This window comes from Hyperolius riggenbachi, chromosome 2, assembly GCF_040937935.1.
Source record: "Hyperolius riggenbachi isolate aHypRig1 chromosome 2, aHypRig1.pri, whole genome shotgun sequence".
Classification (NCBI taxonomy): domain Eukaryota; kingdom Metazoa; phylum Chordata; class Amphibia; order Anura; family Hyperoliidae; genus Hyperolius; species Hyperolius riggenbachi.
Genome location: NC_090647.1, coordinates 289355290 through 289377809, shown reverse-complemented (window position 1 = coordinate 289377809; position 22520 = coordinate 289355290). Strand labels below are relative to the sequence as shown.

The following is a 22520-nucleotide window of genomic DNA, read 5'->3' as shown; positions in this document are numbered from 1 at the left end:
CTATCTAATCTATACTGTAGGGTACCTACCTACCTATCTAATCTGTACTGCAGGGCACCTACCTGTCTAATCTATACTGCAGGCACCTATCTGATCTATACTGCAGGGAACCTACCTATCTAATCTATACTGCAGGGCACCTACCTATCTAATCTATACTGCGGGGCACCTACCTATCTAACCTATACTGAAGGCACCTACCTATCTAACCTATACAGAGTGTGTGCTTCCTCAACATGTGTATCCACAGCATATATCTCTAGGCTCTATACACGGCTCATACCCGACTCTGCTCAAAAATGGCAAAGAAGCACTACAGGATTCCTGGAGCACCAATACAGTTTATAGACATCAGGAAAGAACTGAAGTGCATCCACATTTGTTCCTAAAAAGCCAAGTATACAGATAAAAAGGTGTGGCAAGCAGCCATAACCACAGCTAACATGTTTCAGTGCTCAGGGGTCCTTAAAGGACATCCGAGGTGAGTGACATGTGACATGATGAGCTAGACATGTGTATGTACAGTTCCAGGCACACAAATAACTACACTGTATTCTTTTTTTTTCTTCCTCTGCCTGAAAGAGTTTAACATCAGGTATGCAATTGACAATTTCAGTCCGGGTCGGGACAGAGTCAGAACCGGGTCAGACTATAACGTAACCCTCACTGATAAGGAATTGCATCCAATTAACAACTTCCTGGCAGTAAATGGCTTCTGAGAGTAGGAAAGAGATACAATAGGTCAATAGTTCACAGATTTTAGCTCTGGCATACTTCAATGAATGTGTCACCGAGCAAAGACAATGAAACAGTAATAACTTAAAAGTAGATTAAAATATAAAATAAAACTGTGGGATACCTTAACAAGTCATTTTTAGAAGAAGGAGGATGGATACAGTTGTTTACCTCATTACTTAATTTTCACCTAGGATGTCCTTTAAAGGACCACTACTGCGAAAATTGGAAAATTTAAAATACTTGTAAACACATACAGTACAAATAAGTACATTTCTTCTAGAGTAAAATGAGCCATCCATTACTTATCTCCTATCTTGCTGTCAATTACAGTAGGTAGTAGAAATCTGACAGAACCGTCAGGTTTTGGAACAGTCCATCTCCTCATGGGGGGTCTCAGGGTTTTCTTTATTTTCAAAGGCACTAAGTGAATGGCAGGTGTTCAGTCCAACTGCTAAAAAAAATGTGCTTTATAGGTTTTCGTATAAGTTTTGATTTTTATCTGGGTGGCTTCACTAGGCTGCCTGGACAGGCATCTGTTTCTATACATAGATCTTAAAACAGCACCTGGAAGTGTATACACAGCTTAGTTATTATTATTGTTGATTTATAAAGTGCCAACATATTCCGTGGCGCTGTACAAGGTAAGAAACAAACATGGGGTACAAAATAATACGGACAATGGTGTACACCAATATACGAAATACTGAGTTGGTACAAAATACAGTATCAGTACAAAATACAGAATTGGTAATGACAGTGGCAAAATTAATATAAATAAACGTGTAACAAATTCCAAGACACAAAAGGGTTAGAGAGCTAGTTAGAGAATTGTTGTGTGCATGGTGCCTTCCTTCCAGAGAGAGCAGGGTAAACTAAAGCACTGTGTGTATGTGCTATGAGAACAGTGTATGTGCTATGAGGATATACAGCATATGCCCATGTGTGATATGGCACCTTTTGATGAAATATTTATACTAAGCCAATGAGACAAACAGGTTTCTATTGTTTGTGTTGCTAAGAAAATCTGGCTGCAAGAAAATATAATGTAAATTATATAACAGAGACCCATTCACTATTGCAATCTGCAGCCTCTTTCCTTTGGCATGATTCTTTCTTGTCTAATAAAAGGAGACTACTGATGAAAGTTTTTTTACCCTGTAATTATAGAAACATTTTATAGTGTCACCATACTATATAGTTATCTCCAAAGTACATTAAACAATTCACTCATTGTTCCTGAAAGAGTTCCTTAAACTGTCGGGCATAAAATCAAAATTCAATTCTTTATTTTTACCTGGTAAACAAGTAATAAGGATGCTAACCAGGCAATCCAAAAGTTAAACATCACTCTTATTTTTTTTTCTCCATAAAACATAATTCCCCAGTTTCCCTGGCTCTTATTTGGTACATCTGCCACACAAAGGAAGTTGAAGGGCATGCTGGGTTTTCTTTTTTCTTCTTTACTTTCACCTCGGACTTAACTAATGCAGCCTCATTGGCTGAAGCCTTTTCCCCTCCTGTTTTACCCTCCCACACCTCTGTTCCTCCCTGATTGTCCAATATTTATCATGCTGAGACAATGCACTTTCTACTGCAGAGCTGGGTGGAAGTGTCTGAAGGCTGGGAGGGGACGGGCAATGTTACACAGACAGAGTAATGGAGGAAATGACATCAGGATTGGTTTCAAGATAGACAGACAAAATGGAAAATCCTAAGAAGGATTTTCTCTTTTATCTTTAATATAGAAAATCAGTAAAATCAAAAAGTGGACAGTACAATACATATGTTATGTAAGTAGAGCACATATTTATCTACTGCAGGCCTGACGACTTCAGGCCGAAGTCCTACCATAATGGAGCCGCCGGCTGGGACTAGGAGAATAGCCAGGAGGATGCTGGCCTTACAGCCTACAGTGGGCTAGAGGAAGCCCCAGTCACAATTTCATTTTTAATGAGTGCTTAGGGTCCCTTTAATATGCTCTGCTGTGTGTTATCTCTTGTTTTTGCTTCAGATATACAAGCTTTGATGCTATATGCTTAAGCATCATTGATTGCCCACACTTTTGTATTGATACACTGTGTATGTACCAATGCAATATTGCATTTTGTTTAAAGTGTACCTGAGATGGGTGGGTGATTATATATACCTGGGGCTTCCTCCAGCCCCCTCCAGGTGTATCGCTCCCTCACTGTCCTCCTCAGCCACCTGGACCTTCTGTAATTGGCCCTGAAAAGTCCTCCAGTTGGCGCAGGCGCAGCACAGCTGTGCGCACTCCCCCGTTTTGTTCTCCTGGTAACAAACCAATTGCAGAAGATCCAGGAGGCGGAGGAGGATGGCGAGGGAGCAATAAGCCTGGAGGGGGCTCCAGGTATGCATAATCCCTCCCCCCCCCCTTCCTAGTTTCAGGTGCACTTTCAATTCTTGTGGTTTGAAATTGTTTTAGAAATGTATACGGAGTTCCTTATTATGTATCGATTGTGCTTCAATAAACCTCTTTTTTTGTTGGAAAAAGATAAACAGAACGCCCAGAGAAAACTCACATGAATACAGGGAGAACATACAAACCTCATAAAGTTTGTGTATTGGGCTGGGTTTGAGAATTAAATTAATCCAGAAGAATTAGCATTCTGGCGTGTTGCACGCAGGGCCGGGCCGAGGCATAGGCTGGAGAGGCTCCAGCCTCAGGGCGCAGTGTAGGAGGGGGCGCACAATTCATTCAGCTGTCATTCCTAATTGTGTATGAAGCAGAAAGAAATAAGAAAAGGGGATACATAGCAGTGACTGCAAGCCATATAACTAGATATTAAGGTGTTGGGGAGGTTGTGGGCCCTGTGGCCCTCTTAGTCTAATAGCAATCAGTGTGTGACAGCTGAGGTGGGAGGGATGGAGGGGCGCACTTTGGTGTCTCAGCCTTGGGTGCTGGAGGACCTTGTCCCTGCTCTGGTTGCACTTATGTAGAGGGTTATGGCCTGACAAATATAAATGTAGTGAATGCTGCCTTGGTTCCTACAGCATTTCATTCTGATGACAAATGGTATCAGATCCCCCACCCATAGTTACGTATTCCAGTATGACACTATGTAACACTGTTTTATCATTTTCCTACACATTTTTAATTCAGTGCTTGCTTACAGCATGAACATCTGCATAACAGTGTTAGTTAGCTACAATGGGCTCTATTCATAAAACATTTGGGGTGGAAAAAATTGTGGAGGGAAAATACCACATCGGTATTTTAGACCTCTGGGTGGTCATTCATAAAAATCTTGCCAGCTGCGATGCAAGTGCGGAGATCTCCCGCTGAAGGCTGGCGGTAAGCTGTCGGAAGGCATGCGGAAACACTGAAGCCAGCAGAGTCCCTCCGTGCACTATTCTCTCTGGGACGTCTGTCCCATTTACTTTTATGTAATCCGAACTCTTCTCGCTACATCAGAGGAAGCGGTATTTCCCGTCCATATACCGATTCTTCTAATATTTATGAATTGACATTTTGTAACTTTTTCTGGATAAATCTAGAAAAACACTGCAGAAGGCGGAAATTACTCGCTCTGCTGGGGAATTGTAGATTTTCATGCGGGAACAGCTTTTATGAATGCCCACTTTGCTAAATGGACGGGAAAGTCAGCTGTTTTGAGCGGAAAACTTGCGGGGAACGTTTTATGAATAGAGCCCAATGCTGGCTGAAAGAAGTAGATTAGCTGTACTTATAAGATGCCTAGAAATCTCCTTCACACAGAAGGACTGAAGAAGTCACCCTGTAAGAGTGAAGAAATGTCTTCTAGAAAGAACATGTTCAGGTAAAGAAACATTAACTTTCTTTTGGATATGCTGTACCATGATCTGGATAAACGAGAACCTTCACAGAAATGTAAAAAAAGTGTTCTGTACCCTTATATCTGCTACATATGACAAATTAATAGCTTCAGAGTAGCAATGTCCATGCTGGTTAGCCAGTGACAAATCATTCAGATCAGTTTGTGAGTTTGTCTCAAATAGGTGTTAAATCAGATCAGTTTGTCCCAAATAGGTGTTAAACCATAACTATTCTAAAAAAAAATAGTGCTCCTACACATTTAAAGAGAACCAGAGATGAAGCACCCTCTTGTGTTCTACCTTATAAATCAATGGGAACACAACAGTAAACACCTAATCTACTCTTTGTTTCATTGTTCTCTGTTTAATTTGACTATTATCACCTTTGATAAGAATCCCTGACTGAGCACTCAGTCTAGCTTTGCTACGGAAAGATTATAGCTGAGTCTGTCTTCTCTGGTGTCTTTTCAAGCCCAAGCCTGCCCCCTTGTGGCTCTGCTATAATGACTCAGCTATAATTATTCCCTGCAAAGCCAGACTGAATGCTCAGTCTGGGATTCTTATCACAGCTGATAACAGACACTTTTAGCAGTGAGGATGAAACAGAGAGCATGGTAAGTGTTTTCTCTAATGTTCTTACTGATATATATGGTAAAATACACAAGGGTGCTTCATCTCTGGTTCCCTTTAAAGCACTTATTGGGACTACATGAATTGCCTGATCTGTATTATATTGTGCACCGGAGTCGTGTGCAGAACTCTGAAAGAACAGCAGGCATGCTAGGAGCAGTAATCCACTGGAGTTTGGCTTCACTGTAGTCAAACTGTGTAGCTAAACTCCGATGCAAAATGGGAGGGTGATTAGTGTTAAGAGTAGGTGGGGAGTGGCTAGCATTAGGCACAGATAGGGGAGGGTTCAAGTGAGAATTAGGGTACAGAGGATGATAGTAGAATATAAGTAAAATTACAGATATTTTGGATATCTAGCAGGTAGTAGAATTTATTTAAAATGACCAATTTTTTATTAACGCTATTTTGCACCCATTTTTCCTCATACCTCTTTTGCATTTAACCACTTGAGGACCGCCCCCAGCCGATGGGCGGCGGCAAAGTCCGGGCCCAAACGACCGCAATACGCCCATCGGCGGGGGCGGCTGCGGGAGTGGCTATGCGGCGATCGTGTCATTCGTGACGCGATCAGCCGCCGGGGACTGGCTCCGCCCACCGTTCGCTGTAACCCGCCGGCCGTTCGGAAGCGCCGGCGGGTTACTAGCACCCGGATCGCCGCTGCACGCATGTATAATAGGCTTTGTAATGTATACAAAGCCTATTATACTGGCTGCCTCCTGCCCTGGTGGTCCCAGTGTCCGAGGGACCACCAGGGCAGGCTGCAGCCACCCTAGTCTGCACCCAAGCACACTGATTTCCCCCCCCCTGCCCCCTGATCGCCCACAGCACCCCTCAGACCCCCCCTGCCCACCCCCCAGACCACTGTTTGCACCCAGTCACCCCCCTAATCACCCATCAATCACTCCCTGTCACTATCTGTCAACGCTATTTTTTTTTTAGTCCCTAATCTGCCCCCTACTCCCTCCTGATCACCCCCCCCACCCCTCAGATTCTCCCCAGACCCCCAAGCCCGTGTACTGTATGCATCTATCCTCCCTGATCACCTGTCAATCACCTGTCAATCACCCGTCAATCACCCGTCAATCACCCCCTGTCACTGCTACCCATCAATCAGCCCCTAACCTGCCCCTTGTGGGCAATCTGATCACCCACCCACACCAATAGATCGCCCGCAGATCCGACATCAGATCACCTCCCAAGTGCAGTGTTTACATCTCTTCTCTCCTCTAAACACCCACTAATTACCCATCAATCACCCATCAATCACCCCTATCACCACCTGTCACTGTTACCCATCAGATTAGACCCTAATCTGCCCCTTGCGGGCACCCAATCAACCGCCCACACGCTCAGATTGCCCTCAGACCCCCCCTTATCAATTCGCCAGTGCAATATTTACATCTGTTATTCCCTGTAATAACCCACTGATCACCTGTCAATCACCTATCAATCACCCCCTGTCACTGCCACCCATCAATCACCCCCTGTCACTGCCACCTATCAATCAGCCCCTAACCTGCCCCTTGCGGGCAATCTGATCACCCACCCACACCAATAGATCGCCCGCAGATCCGACATCAGATCACCTCCCAAGTGCAGTGTTTACATCTCTTCTCTCCTCTAAACACCCACTAATTACCCATCAATCACCCCCTATCACCACCTGTCACTGTTACCCATCAGATTAGACCCTAATCTGCCCCTTGCTGGCACCCAATCACCCGCCCACACGCTCAGATTGCCCTCAGACCCCCCCTTATCAATTCGCCAGTGCAATATTTACATCTGTTATTCCCTGTAATAACCCACTGATCACCTGTCAATCACCTATCAATCACCCCCTGTCACTGCCACCCATCAATCACCCCCTGTCACTGCCACCCATCAATCAGCCCCTAACCTGCCCCTTGCGGGCAATCTGATCACCCACCCACACCAATAGATCGCCCGCAGATCCGACATCAGATCTCTTCCCAAGTGCAGTGTTTACATCTCTTCTCTCCTCTAAACACCCACTAATTACCCATCAATCACCCCCTATCACCACCTGTCACTGTAACCCATCAGATTAGACCCTAATCTGCCCCTTGCGGGCACCCAATCACCCGCCCACACCTCAGAACGCCCTCAGACCCCAGCCCTGATCACCTCGCTAGTGCATTGCTTGCATCTATTTCCCCCCTCTTATCACACTTTGAGACACCCATCAATCACCTCCTGTCACCCCCTAGCACACCTACCCATCAGATCTGGCCCTAATTTGCCCCGTGTGGGCTCCTGATCACTCGGCCAAACCCTCAGATCCCCCTCAGACCCCCTTCCGATCACCTCCCCAGTGCATTGATTGCATCTATTTTCCCCTCTAACCGCCCCCTGAGACACCCATCAATCACCTCCTGTCACCCCCCTAGCACTCCTATCCATCAGATCAGGCCCAAAACATCCTGTCATCTAAGAGGCCACCCTGCTTATGACCGGTTCCACAAAATTTGCCCCCTCATAGACCACCTGTCATCAAAATTTGCAGATGCTTATACCCCTGAACAGTCATTTTGAGAAATTTGGTTTCCAGACTACTCACAGTTTTGGGCCCGTAAAATGCCAGGGCAGTATAGGAATCCCACAAGTGACCCCATTTTAGAAAGAAGACACCCCAAGGTATTCTGTTAGGTGTATGATGAGTTCATAGAAGATTTTATTTTTTGCAAAAGTTAGCGGAAATTGGATTTTTATTGTTTTTTTCACAAAGTGTCATTTTTCACTAACTTGTGACAAAAAATAAAATCTTCTATGAACTCATCATACCCCTAACGGAATACCTTGGGGTGTCTTCTTTCTAAAATGGAGTCACTTGTGGGGTTCCTATACTGCCCTGGCATTTTAGGGGCCCTAAACCGTGAGGAGTAGTCTAGAAAACAAATGCCTCAAAATGACCTGTGAATAGGACGTTGGGCCCCTTAGCGCACCTAGGCTGCAAAAAAGTGTCACACATGTGGTATCGCCATACTCAGGAGAAGTAGTATAATGTGTTTTGTGGTGTATTTTTACACATACCCATGCTGGGTAGGAGAAATCTCTCTGTAAATGGACAATTGTGTGTAAAAAAAATCAAAAATGTGTCATTTACAGAGATATTTCTCCCACCCAGCATGGTTATATGTAAAAATACACCACAAAACACATTATACTACTTCTTCTGAGTATGGCGATACCACATGTGTGACACTTTTTTGCAGCCTAACTGTGCTAAGGGGCCCAAAGTCCAATGAGTACCTTTAGGATTTCACAGGTCATTTTGAGACATTTGGGTTCAAGACTACTCCTCACAGTTTAGGGCCCCTAAAATGCCAGGGCAGTATAGGAACCCCACAAGTGACCCCATTTTAGAAAGAAGACACCCCAAGGTATTCTGTTAGGTGTATGATGAGTTCATAGAAGATTTTATTTTTTGTCACAAGTTAGCGGAAATTGATATGTATTTTTTTTTTCACAAAGTGTCATTTTCCGCTAACTTGTGACAAAAAAAAAATCTTCTATGAACTCACCATACTCCTAACAGAATACCTTGGGGTGTCTTCTTTCTAAAATGGGGTCACTTGTGGGGTTCCTATACTGCCCTGGCATTTTAGGAGCCCTAAACCGTGAGCAGTAGTCTAGAATCCAAATGCCTCAAAATGACCTGTGAATAGGACGTTAGGCCCCTTAGCGCACCTAGGTTGCAAAAAAGTGTCACACATGTGGTATCGCCGTACTCAGAAGAAGTAGTATATTGTGTTTTGGGGTGTATTTTTACACATACCCATGCTGGGTGGGAGAAATCTCTCTGTAAATGGACAATTGTGTGTAAAAAAATCAAACAATTGACATTTACAGAGATATTTCTCCCACCCAGCATGGGTATGTGTAAAAATACACCCCAAAACACATTATACTACTTCTCCTGAGTACGGCGGTACCACATGTGTGGCACTTTTTTGCACCCTAAGTGCGCTAAGGGGCCCAAAATCCAATGAGTACCTTTAAGATTTCACAGGTCATTTTGCGACATTTGGTTTCAAGACTACTCCTCACGGTTTAGGGCCCCTAAAATGCCAGGGCAGTATAGGAACCCCACAAATGACCCCATTTTAGAAAGAAGACACCCCAAGGTATTCCGTTAGGAGTATGGTGAGTTCATAGAAGATTTTATTTTTTGTCACAAGTTAGCGGAAAATGACACTTTGTGAAAAAAAACAATTGAAATCAATTTCCGCTAACTTGTGACAAAAAAAAAAAATCTTCTATGAACTCACCATCCTCCTAACGGAATACCTTGGGGTGTCTTCTTTCTAAAATGGGGTAATTTGTGGGGTTCCTATACTGTCCTGGCATTTTAGGGGCCCTAAAGCCCCTAAAATGAGTAGTCTTGAAACGAAATTTCTCAAAATGACCTGTGAAATCCTAAAGGTACTCATTAAACTTTGGGCCCCTTAGCGCAGTTAGGGTGCAAAAAAGTGCCACACATGTGGTATCGCTGTACTCAGGAGAAGTAGTATAATGTGTTTTGGGGTGTATTTTTCCACATACCCATGCTGAGTGGGAGAAATATCTCTATAAATAGACAATTGTGTGTAAAAAAAATAAAACAATTGTCATTTACGGAGATATTTCTCCCACCCAGCATGGGTATGTGTAAAAATACACCCCAAAACACATTATACTACTTCTCCTGAGTACGGCAATACCACATGTGTGGCACTTTTTTGCAGCCTAACTGCGCTAAGGGGCCCAAAGTCCAATGAGCATCTTTAGGCTTTACAGGGGCGCTTACAATTAGGCACCCCCAAAATGCCAGGACAGTGAACACACCCCACAAATGACCCCATTTTGGAAAGTAGACACTTCAAGGTATTCAGAGAGGAGCATAGTGAGTCCGTGGCAGATTTAATTTTTTTTTTTGTCGCAAGTTAGAAGAAATGGAAACTTTTTTTTTTTTTTTTGTCACAAAGTGTCATTTTCCGTTAACTTGTGACAAAAAATGAAATCTTCTATGAACTCACCATGCCTCTCACTGAATACTTTGGGATGTCTTCTTTCCAAAATGGGGTCATTTGGGGGGTATTTGTACTATCCTGGAATTTTAGCCCCTCATGAAACCTGACAGGTGCGCAGAAAAGTCAGAGATGCTTGAAAATGGGAAAATTCACTTTTGGCACCATAGTTTGTAAACGCTATAACTTTTACCCAATCCAATAAATATACACTGAATGGTTTTTTTTTATCAAAGACATGTAGCAGAATAACTTTCGCGCTCAAATGTATAGGAAATTTTACTTTATTTGAAAAATGTCAGCACAGCAAGTTAAAAAAGTCATTTTTTTGCCAAAATTCATGTCTTTTTTGATGAATATAATAAAAACTAAAACTCGCAGCAGCAATCAAATAGCAGCAAAAGAAAGCTGTATTAGTGACAAGAAAAGGAGGTAAAATTCCTTTAGGTGGTAGGTTGTATGACCGAGCAATAAACCGTGAAAGCTGCAGTGGTCTGAATGGAGAAAAAGGCTCTGGTCCTTAAGGGGCGAAAAGACTGTGGTCCTTAAGTGGTTAAGCAATATCTGTACCTCACTAGTGTGTACCAGGATTTATCTTTGTAAGCAATGAGAGGAATTTTTGATTTGAGATTCTGAAAATGAAAACTATTTAAATAAAGCAAACCAGCAAAACAAAAAAAGAAAATCAGTTCCTGATTTACACCATCAGTAGCACTCAATATCATAGAGCCCAAGCCTTTGCTTATCATCATATAAACCGTTAGCCTGTGTGGTCTCCTAAACTCTGCAAAGTTGATATCAGTAAAGGACAGTTACCATGCAGTGTTTCTAAGTAGAGATGTAGCGAACGGTTCCCGAACCGTTCGACGGCGAACATCTCTGAATACATGGGGCTTTTACTACTTCCGGGTCGCTCTGACCTGGAGTAGTACGCCTGCGCTGCCCGGCGAACTGTGTCCTAGATCGCGCTCCTGTTGCCGGGCACTCTCTGTGCATGTGCGTGACGTCATGAACGACGTCACGCACATGCGCAGAGAGTGCCCGGCAACAGGAGCGCGATGTAGGACGCGCTTCGCCGGGCAGCGCAGGCGTACTACTCCGGGTCAGAGCGACCCGGAAGTAGTAAAAGCCCCAGAGATGTTCGCCGAGCGAACAGTTCGCAACATCTCTATTTCTAAGCAAGAAGCACAGCCTGAGCAGGATCATCCAACAGGAAACCTTGGCAGGTGTTTGGGGCCTAGTGGGTGTCAAGTGGCCCACCTGACACCTTATTTGACCTCTCTTCACTTCAGCTTACCAAAAAGGACCACAAGGGGGCCCCAAATCTACTTCCTTGCCTAGGGCCCCATTACATCTTAATCCATCTCTGAGCACAGCCTATATGTGCCATATTTATCCCTTTTACAAAAAAAAAGTCAGTCACTTGTCTATCTCAGAATGAGTATACAGATCAGGTGGTCTGACTCAAGTCTGACTACACTGGCTGCATGCCTATTCCAGGTCTGTAGTCCAATACTGTTGAATCAAAATCATCACCATGGCAGCCAAACAAGTAGCATTTTTTTTAACATAAAAAAAAGTTGATAAGACACTAGAAGGCTATTTAACCAAATTGTTAATAATGAATCTGGTTAATGCCACAACCCATACAACGTACTTTGGTAGTACTTAACCACTTGCCGACCGCACGCTTATACCGTGCGTCGGCAAAGTGGCAGCTGCAGGACCAGCGACGCAGTACTGCGTCGCCAGCTGCAGGCTGATTAATCAGGAAGCAGCCGCTCGTGCGAGCGGCTGCTTCCTGTCAAATCACGGCGGGGGGCTCCGTGAATAGCCTGCGGGCCGCCGATGGCGGCTCGCAAGCTAAATGTAAACACAAGCGGAAATAATCCGCTTTGTTTACATTTGTACGGCGCTGCTGCGCAGCAGCGCCGTAAGGCAGATCGGCGATCCCCGGCCAATCAGCGGCCGGGGATCGCCGCCATGTGACAGGGGACGTCCTGTCACTGGCTGCACAGGACGGATAGCGTCCTGTGCAGCCCAGATCTCCCGGGGGAGAAGGTAGGAGAGGGAGGGGGGAGAATGTCGCCGCGGAGGGGGGCTTTGAGGTGCCCCCCCCGCAAAATGCCTGCAAGTAGGAGCGATCAGACCCCCCCTGCACATCATCCCCATAGGGGGGAAAAAAGGGGGGCGATCTGATCGCTCTGTGTGGCCGCGGATCTGTGCTGGGGGCTGCAGAGCCCACCCAGCACAGATCCAAACAAACAGCGCTGGTCCTTAAGGGGAGGTAAAGGGTGGGTCCTCAAGTGGATAATAAGTGTTCAAATTCTAAAACCAAAAGACATGGGCATGCCTTAGCATCAAAATACAATGATTAATACCAGGGGCGCCTCTAGGCATAGGCAGTGCAGGCCATTGCCTGGAGTGCCATTGGTCCTGGGGGGCGCCATGTTGCAGAATTAAGCCCCACCCCAAATTAAGCCCCTTCCAAGATTAATCCACACCCCTGTGGCTGTTCTATTACTTGCTTCTGCTGAATGTACTTAGCATAAGTTGCAGGCAGCTGTCACCTCTGTGCCTTGTGCACCCTTCTTTCCTCCTTTGTGCCTCCTTCTGTGCCCTTTGTGCCTCCTTCTGTCCCCCTGTGCCTCCCTATGTCCCCTTTGCCTTTATTTGTCCCCATGTGCTACCTCTGCCCCCCTGTTCCTCCTTTAGTCCCACTCTGCCTCCTTCTGTCCTCCTGTGCCTCCTCCTGTATCCCTTTGTGCCTCCTTTTGTCTTCACGTGCCTCTTCAGTCCTCCTGTGCCTCCTTCTGTATCTCTTTGTGCCTCCTTCTGTCTCTATGTGCCTATTTAGTTCCCATGTGCCACCTCTGTCCCCTGTGCCTCCTTCTGTCCCCGTGTGCCTCCTTTAGTCCCCTTGTGTCTCCTTCTGTCCCCCTTTGTGCCTCCTTCTGACCCATTGTAGAGAGTGCCAGGCCAACCAGGCGGGCATGAGTGCAGTGCAGGGGGGACCGCAGTCACCCCCCGCCAGATGTTGTGTCCCCAGGTGGTGAACAGGCTTTCGGCGTCAAATAGACACCGCATCAGTTCACTGGCCCACAGCCCATAAGCTCACTTCTGCAGCCTTACATTACGGTATTTTCTGGTGAAACACTGCCCGCATTGCAAATTTTCTGATGAAACACTGCCGCATTATGATTATTTTCATGGAAGGGCACCATGGGGGTGGGGGGGCGCCACAGATTTTCTCGTCTGGAGTGACAACATGGCTAGAAGCACCCCTGATTAATACATTTGTAGGATTGTGCCACAGACATTGATCCAATCAAGGGTCATAAAAAACCCATGGGTGTGGTATAGATCTATACATCTATTGCTTCGTACAGATACAAATCTCTATGACTCTCCAATGACGATAACCCTTAAATAAGGCATGTATAAAGTAAATGAATTCTGAATCCCTCACGTATATAAGAAACAGGTTGTGATAGTGCTTCAAGGTCATTTCAAAAATATCTAAAATGATGGAGACATGGAATTGAAAATGTATTATAGAGCTGCCGTTTTCACACAGATTGTTTGGTTCCAAAATAAATCTCCTGAACAATCAGTAATACTAGAACAGCACATGATCGGCCTGGCACCAGAGCATATCCCTGGATACCTAAAAACCTAAGACCGTCCCAAGCAAAAAATCTCTTGGTGGGCAAAATTAATACTAAAATATTGGGATAAACTAATCATTAAGTATAACCTATCTACTTTCCCAAGCTCCTTAATAGCACTATTGGAGAACCCAGCATTTCCCACTGGCGTCCACAGCCCACAAATACTACAAATGTCAATAGACTCATGGCACCAAATAAGACATTTAGACTCCTCAGGTTAAGCTTAACCCCCTCCTGGAGACAATACACAGCTAGATACTACCAAATTTACTTGGATACTCCAATGACAATTAACCAGTTTCTACGGCTCTCTATCTCCTAGAAAAAATGTAAATAGACAGCTTCTTCCATTTAAATTACTCTATGCAAATGAGAGCCGCAAGAACACACTCTTACAAGTATATAAAATCCTGCTCTTATCCCTCACTAAAGGAGCTGCACTCTCACTCATTTCTAAATGGGAGAAAGATCGCCATACAACTTTCACCCCAGAAGACTGGGATAAAATCTGCACCCTTACCTACAAAACATCATTGGCTTGTCTTGCACAGGAAAGAAACGACAAGATATTTGCTAGATGTTATAGATATCCAGCTCTCTTACACAAGTTAAATCCAGAAATCTGAGACCTCTGCTGGAGTGGCAATGAAGCTGTAGGTACTTATATTCACATGTTGTGGGAAACCAATAAAATCATTCTGGCACATTTTAACTCTATTCTAAGGTGGTGGGCATTACAAAATCTCTGAATCCACAAATATCACTACTGTCCAATATGCCTGGGTCAATAGACAAAGCAAAAAACATCTTTCCTAAGACATGTCCTGGTAGCTGCCAGACAAGTCATAGCGAGACATTGGAAATCCATAGACACTCCACAACTACCTAGTTAAAGCTATCAATCATTTAATGCAAATGGTGGAATTAGTACACTCATTGCAAAATAGGATGTAAAAGCATACTTTGACCTGGGCATGCTGAATAGATATTAGAGACTCCCTTACTGACCAAACTACACTTGATTTACTAATGGCTCAACCTTCTGACCAATAGAAATGAGTCCATCTTGAACTTTATGTAATATTAATAACACAATTGTTGCTTACCACAAATTTACCAAAATTGTGGATAAGAGCCTGAAGTCTAGGAATTCCCTTTCCTTTTATGCCCCATAGAACTCTCTCTCTCTCTCTCTCTCTCGTTGGCATTTGCCAAATAAAATGAGTCCTATTCTCAATGACAATGTTATGGTAACACTACATGTGAAATGTATCCGAACAAATTTTGTACGCCCAATGTTTACCAAAGCATTTGACAAAGTGATTGTAATGTTCATGTTACTGTGACTCAATAAAAGACATATTTAAAAAAAAAAAGACTATCCTTAAATGAAGATGGAGATTCCCATGAAACAGTGACAAAAAATTCTGCAGCTCCGGCCAGAAACATAACATGACACTGTGCAGTAAGTAAAACAATATTATGAAGACCCTGGTTGAAAAGGTCTCACTTAGGTTTGGTTGACGTTTTCTTTAATCACGTCACATTTACATCATAATATCCACTGTACATATATATATATATATATTTTTTTAAATTACATCTTGATTGGTTAAGGCAGGGATGTCAAACCCCAGTTCTCAAGGACCGAGGTCCTCACACATTTTTTGTACAGATCATATTAATATATGGGACTGAATCAAGAAAGGTGTGGTTCATCAAGCAGAACACATTTATCGTTTCCTCAGTCCATCATAAACACTGGCATGGATATGGCCCTAGAGGACTGGAGTTCAGCATCCCTAGGCTAAGAGAAAACTAAAAGGACTCACCAGGCTGGCTTAGTTGTACGCTGCTCTTACTCCACTGTGATAGTCCGACAATGGCCACCATCTTGGCTCCAAGACTGGACCTCCTCTTCTTGGTGGTAGTCCCGCCACCAGCCACATCTGGAGTTCCTGAGTTGCCCTTCTCTAGGTTGTACATCTCTCCACTGATGCTGGAGCTGCGGATGACATTCCGGGCGGAGGAACTGGCCTCCCCGTTGAACATTTTGGGGAGGGAAAATCTAGAGTGAGGGGCAAAAAAAGAAACATGACACACTTATAGTACACAGCCCTAGCACAGCATAGCACTACTTTCTCAGCAGTTTTAAAATGTACAATAATAATATAGAAATCTTTGTTTGCTTGAATTTGTAGTAATATTAAAATAAGAAAATTAGATCATGCCAATTTTCTCAGAAAGCATTTATAATGATAGGGAACCAAACTAAACATTAGGCATTATTGTTTTTTATTTAACAACGGTCTACTGTGTTGAATTCTGTTACAAGCCTAAAATCTGCGAAAAAATACAATTATAGTATTCTCCAAAGAGAGGTGAAACAAATGAGAAAGTATCTGCATTATACTTCTGTTTCACTGCATTATTTATAGCTTAAATTGCAGAGGATTGTTGTAACTTGTCTGTCAAAAGCTTGCAAGTAATCATATTTTTTTCACAGCAGATTACATAAAATGTGTAAACTATGTACCCACATTATCCATTTAATGATCTGTACTTTACTATTTTTTCTCTCACGCAAAAACGCTGAGGCCGGATTCACACTGCATATTGGGGATAGCGGTGCTGACCGCCAAAAACAGGCCTTTGGGGATTACCGCATTAGTACACGGTAATCCCCATCTGGCAGCAGGCCAATCAGTAGGTGACCCTTCCTGTGTACAAATCGATGACATGCACGGAAGCGTATTGCTAAAATATGCTTTCACGCATGCGTGCCTCGTACAACTTGCAGTGGTCATTTTAAAAAACATGCGTCGCTATAGACTTACATCACTTCTGGTCCGCCGCTCTTCGCCGAAGGTCGCTGCACAGTAAATAGGTACGCACTCGCGTTAGGTAGGGTACTTCCGTGCAGAACGCACCACATGCAATGTGAACTACCCCATAGACTTTCATTTCCCTAGCATTAGGCTGCAGCAGAAAGCCGCACTGCACCGTGCCAGTGTGAAATGCCACTGAAGGTAAATGGACAAAAAAATTCTAGACAGAAGATAGAGACTGCACAGTTTGCAATTAGTGTGGATGTGTGAAAGAAATTACCTTTATTAGTGTACATCTTTAATAGTTAAAATCAAAAAGGACATTGGCCTACTAGCCAATTACCTTTCAGCTACAAGATGCTCAGTATCTCAGAAAATCACTACAGAAGGCTAACCTGTATTGAAGAGGAACTGAACTAAAAAACAGCTTTGAAAATATTGCACCCACAGCATTATAAACCTCACCCACCATCGAACAATTGTGATAAGTTTGTTGCTGCATCAACCTCAGGCTACCAACATTTTGAAAACGCAAATACAAAAACACAATTGCAAAACGCATGTCATTTCTCTGTGATTGTGGAGCTCCCAGGATACTGGGAGGTAGGAGAGATGGGGGGTAGTGAAACAAACATGCGGCAAATCCAGACAAGCTTCAGACAAACATCTGATCTGCAGACTTGTCCAGGGTCTATGGCTAAGGTCTAGTATAGGGGAATCAGTTAAATTATGGATAACCTGAACCAACAAGTTCTATGTAGTTATCTGAAATATCTCTACTAAAGGTTTTGCAAAGTGCAATACAAAAAGATGAATGCAGTCCAAAGAGTAATACTATATGCATCACTTCAGGACAGTGGGTGTTATGGCATATAAGGTATAAGTGTTTCGTAAAATCAGCAGTTCTATATGCATGAAATAAAAGAGCAAGGGCTATATGAACATTTTGCCTGGCTCCATCCACTACCCTATAGGCATGGCCAAACATTGCGATTTTGCATTTGCAAACACATTCACAAATCTTACCATGAAAATTTGCAACCGGAAATTCGCTGCAAGCTTCAACTTTAATGGTAGGCGAACATCAAAAACAGCCAGGGCATCTCTGCAGCCACAATTTCTTAAAAAAAAAGGTGTACAAAGTGTACATCAACCTGGACAGTGACATGGCGGAGGGGGATGAAGGGCAAAATGATCCTCCAAAAATACATACTGTATTTCACGCAAAAGGTTTTTTCTATGCGTAAATGCAAAAAAATTACATGTAGTTTCTTCATTTTTCAAATTAAGGTCTTTAGAACGGCCGCTGTGTTTAACTGCCTAAAATTAGTTATGTGCAGCCACATTAGCAGAGATCAGAAATGCGTGTCATTGCAAATTAATTTAATGCATTTTGAAACTTTTTGTGAAATAAAATTGAAACAGTACAAATATTTCAACTGAATGTGCCATTTTGCCAAGGACTTCATTTTACAGCAGTGGTCCTCAAACTAAGGCCCACGGGCCGAATGCGGCCCCCTGAGGCTTTTTCACTGGCCCTCCACACACAAAATATATTACTTAAAGATGCTTTCCGCTGCATCTTGAAATAATGGTGGCCTGCATATAGAATAGCAGTGCTGGCACCACACTTCCACATGGAAGCCAGAAAGCAGTCATTCGCTGGCTTCTGGGTTACTGGGTGGAGGGGATGACTTGTAGCAAGCATAAGCACATATTTTGGTCAGTGCTGTGCAGGAATGTAAGGCTGGTTTCACAGTGGGACGTTGCGTTTTAGGGGACATTATGGTCACATAACGTGCCCCTAACGCAACGCCTGGTGGTGTTGGAGCAGGGCGCTACCAAGAGCCGCGTTACAAGCAGCTCTTGGTGCGCCTGCTCTGTTGAAGGCACTGCGCAGACCACGTGAGCGGAGCTCTCTGCATCATGTGGTCCCTCCAGCCAATCCGCGGCCGCTCCAGGATGTAAACACTGCAAGTGCAGTGAATAATAAGTAGCCATGTACCTGGCTACGTAGCGGCCTCTCCCCGCCTCCTCTCCGCCCATAAAATGGAAGAAAAAACCCTACTGAGCATGTGCAAACCATCTAACGCGGCTTAGCCGCGTGTAAAGTACTACATGCAGTACGTTATGAAGACGTGCTGCGTTACAACATAACGCAACGTGGGCACTGTGAACAGCCCATTGATTTTTCATTGCTGTGCGTTGGGGTGCATTACAGACTGCTCTAGCGTGCGCCTGTAACGTCCCACTGTGAAACCAGCCTTATGGTTCCTTGGCGAAGGGGAAATGGAGGGTTGTACTGCCTATGTTTCTACAGAGATCGTGTGTGTATAGGTGAGATTGTGCTGCGGGCTTTTGTAGGCCATTGGGTGACATTATGGCTAACATATGACTTGCTATGTTAGGGTCACGTTATCTGTACTGTGTTGGGGGGCATACGATCTGCACATGTTGTGTTGGGGGTATAACATCTTCTCTGGTTAAATGGGAGACATGAGGCTGTCCATTTTAATAGGCACTGTCTACAATACCTAGGCTCAATGTTATGTTTCTCTACATAATTTTATGTATACTCTGGCCCCCCAGCAGTCTGAAGTATGTTGGCCCGTGACTGAAAAAGTGTGGGGACCCCTGTTCTACAGTCACACCATTCTTCCAGCCAGACCAAAAAGAATGCCAGTTCTCATAGCGGCCTCGAATATGTGCTATTGCAATTTTATCTATGCCATTTTTAAACATTTTGTAATATAAATATTTTAAATTTGCAATATGTCAACTGGTCAACATTTTCATTGCATCCACTGTATGAGAGGCCTAAAATGCATGCCAAGTTGCCCATGACTCCATTCTAGAGCCACAACATCCTTTCTGCTCGACCAAAAAGAATGCCAGTCCTTACAGAGGCCTGAAATATGTGCTATTGCAAATTTATCTATGACACTGTTTTAATTTTTTTTTTCGACCTATAATAACACAGTACGATTACACAGATGTTGCTGTGATATGGTTACAGTACATGTTGATCACACAGCAGGCATTGACCAGCAAAGGGGTATAGTCACACTCTCTACATGTGATACAGAATATCCAGGCATGCAGCAATAAAGTCGTAAGGAATCAGGGTTGTTACAATAGCCCTTGTGCTCCTCCTCCCTCTCCTCACCCGCATGCAGCGTAGCGCAGGGAGAAGTGTAACATTTGCCTGCTACAGTACTGCTGGTCTCCTCTATTCATTACAGCTGCACTCTCTACTGCCACTCCTTGGCTCCCAATACCGATTCAAGTCATGGAACTGGGAGCCAACAAGTGGTAGCAGAGAGTGTTCAGTTGTGATGCATGGAGGAGACCAGCGGCCCCATGACAATTCTGCAGGAGGGCTCCATGGGTTGTTGTTATGGAATCTCCACCCACATCAGAAGAGCCGGCAGAACATGTGGATCCACTGGACCTGCTGAAATCTAAAGGTGAGTACACACGTACTACCGCCTGCAACGACGGGTCCACCGGACCCTCCCACTGGGCGGGCGTTCCAGCGACAGTAGTGCGTGTGTACAGTCTGTCAGGCAGACTGATAAGGCTGTTTCTGAACGATCCGCTGAGCAGTTCATTCAGAAACAGCCTCATCAGTCCACCGACAGCGCGTACACACGCACTACTGTCGTCTGAAAGTCCGCCCAGCGGGAGGGTCTGACGGACCCGTCGTTGGTGGCTGTAGTGCGTGTGTACGCACCTTAAGTCTGCTACAATGTCTCAGGGATGTTAGTGGCAGGCCAAGTAATATTGTTCAATGAACAATATCAGTTGTTTGAGATATCATTCGTAGATAATCATCAGTAAAAAAATGGCTGCAAACATTCACTTCATCAGCTTGTAAAAAAAAAGTTTGCAAAGTTTTGTGGGAGGAAGCACTTTCAATGATCCTCTAAGCACAAAAGTAAATATGTGTGAAACTCTATCGTGAATTTTGTGCTCGTTTAGTAAATAAATCATAACGATGTCCCTAAATCTTTGATCTTCTAATCACACTACCCATCCCTCTGGACTGTCCCAGTTTTCTCACTCCTCCATTTGTCCTTTTTTTTAAGGGGATGTAAAGTATTTTTCTTTAGTTTCTGTTTTATTTATTAGGTAAAGTGCTGAAAGCAGATTTATTTACACAGAGTATTCAAGATAAAAGAACAGCATGCCCTGCATTATTCTGACATTATCCGCAACAACGTACCACTGTTGCGTAGAAGTGAGCGTAACATTACAATATGATTGCATTGCTTTGCTGGAAGCTGAAAAAGTATTATGCAGAGAACTTGAAAGATAAGGAGAGAAAACTCTTAAAGTGTACCAGAGCTCAGAGTATTAAAAAGATGTATACATACCTGCGGCTTCCTCCAGCCCCATACGCTCTGATCGCTCCCACGCCGCCATCCTCAGTCTTCTGCAGTGCCGGTCTCCGCACTTCCATCAGTCGGAGCCAGTCTGGCGTAAGAGAAGTGCGCCCACTACGTATCTCTCCAGCAGCTGCTGGAGAGATACGCAAAGAGCGCACTTCTCCTGCGTAGACTGGCTGCGACTGACGGATGGTCAGTCGCAGCCAGTTGCTACTTCTTCACGCTATGTCATAGGGGAACCCAGCCTCACACTGTTATATAAGCTGTACACAGAGTGTTATATAAGCTGTACACTGACTACTTTGCATTGTATCAAAGTGTCATATCTTCAGTGTTGTCCCATGAAAAGATATAACAAAATGTTTACAAAAATGTGAGAAGTATACTCACTTTTGGGAGATACTGTATTTACGAGTAAAATGTTGGAAATTATTTAACATGAATATGAGCTCTTTTATACATTATACCACTGAGAACAGCCTTCTGATCACTGATATATTAGATTTTGAAACCCAGTTTTATGTAGCAGAAGGCATTCTACTTATAGCAACTAGGAAAGTTACATACATGGGACAATTATTACCATGGTAATGGAATGGAGCGCAATCCCAGTTTTCATGGACTGTTAAAAATAACTTACCGATACAATTAAATGGTGTAATGTTAAAAATACAGATTTTGTTAGCAAAAATGAAATAATTGTGAGATATGGAGCTGTAACAATCCATTGTCCTCCTTGCAATGCTTTTTCTGTATCTCTGGTGCTCTGCAGGTAAGTGACAAGGAAGTCAATTAGCTTATAATAATACGGTGTCATGCATAAGCTCTTGGTGTTGTGCACACATCAGTTTTTTCACTGGTTACCCGCTGTTCACTCTTGTTGCTGATCATTCCTCCATGCGCATTTATCGTGCATTAAAGCGGAACATCAGACATTACATGCAATGGCGCGAGGAGTTCATATACTGATATATTAAGGATAGGATATGATTAAACAAAATATTAAGTGCGAATAGGATTTTTTTCAGCATTTTCTGTCTTGATTATTTGTTAAGCTGGTCAATTAAATGCTATTTTTTTCTGACTTGCATGTAAAGTTAATGCAAATGTTATCCTTTTTGGAATCCGGCCAATCCAAGAAGTGTGTTTGACTGGCTCTATTCCAAGCTGGATACAAATTGCATTCAAATTGCATGCTGGCTGGAAAAATTTGCACCTCACTGACCATCTCTTTTGGTTGGCAGATGCCGCATTAGGCCCGGTTCACATTAGCGGTTGTTTGCCAAACGGACCGGATGACCTGACCGGATCCGGACCGGATCCGGATCGGAACCGTACGGTTCTGATCCGGATCCGATCCGGATCCGGTCAGGTTGCATCAGGTGGTAATCAGGATGCGATCCGGATCCGTTTGGCAAAAGT

At 43.8% G+C, this 22520-nt stretch overlaps 1 protein-coding gene across 3 annotated transcripts in view; it reads right to left on the bottom strand.

Annotated features, from left to right (window-relative positions):
- Nucleotides 1–22520, bottom strand: part of LOC137546444 (regulating synaptic membrane exocytosis protein 3) — a 178399-nt gene that overhangs the window by 82923 nt on the left and 72956 nt on the right. For all 3 annotated transcript variants that reach the window (XM_068268929.1, XM_068268928.1, XM_068268927.1), the window contains one exon: nucleotides 15715–15950. In XM_068268929.1, the coding sequence (XP_068125030.1) occupies nucleotides 15715–15934 (220 nt within the window). In that variant the 5' untranslated portion in view covers nucleotides 15935–15950. The remainder of the gene's footprint in view (nucleotides 1–15714; nucleotides 15951–22520) is intronic.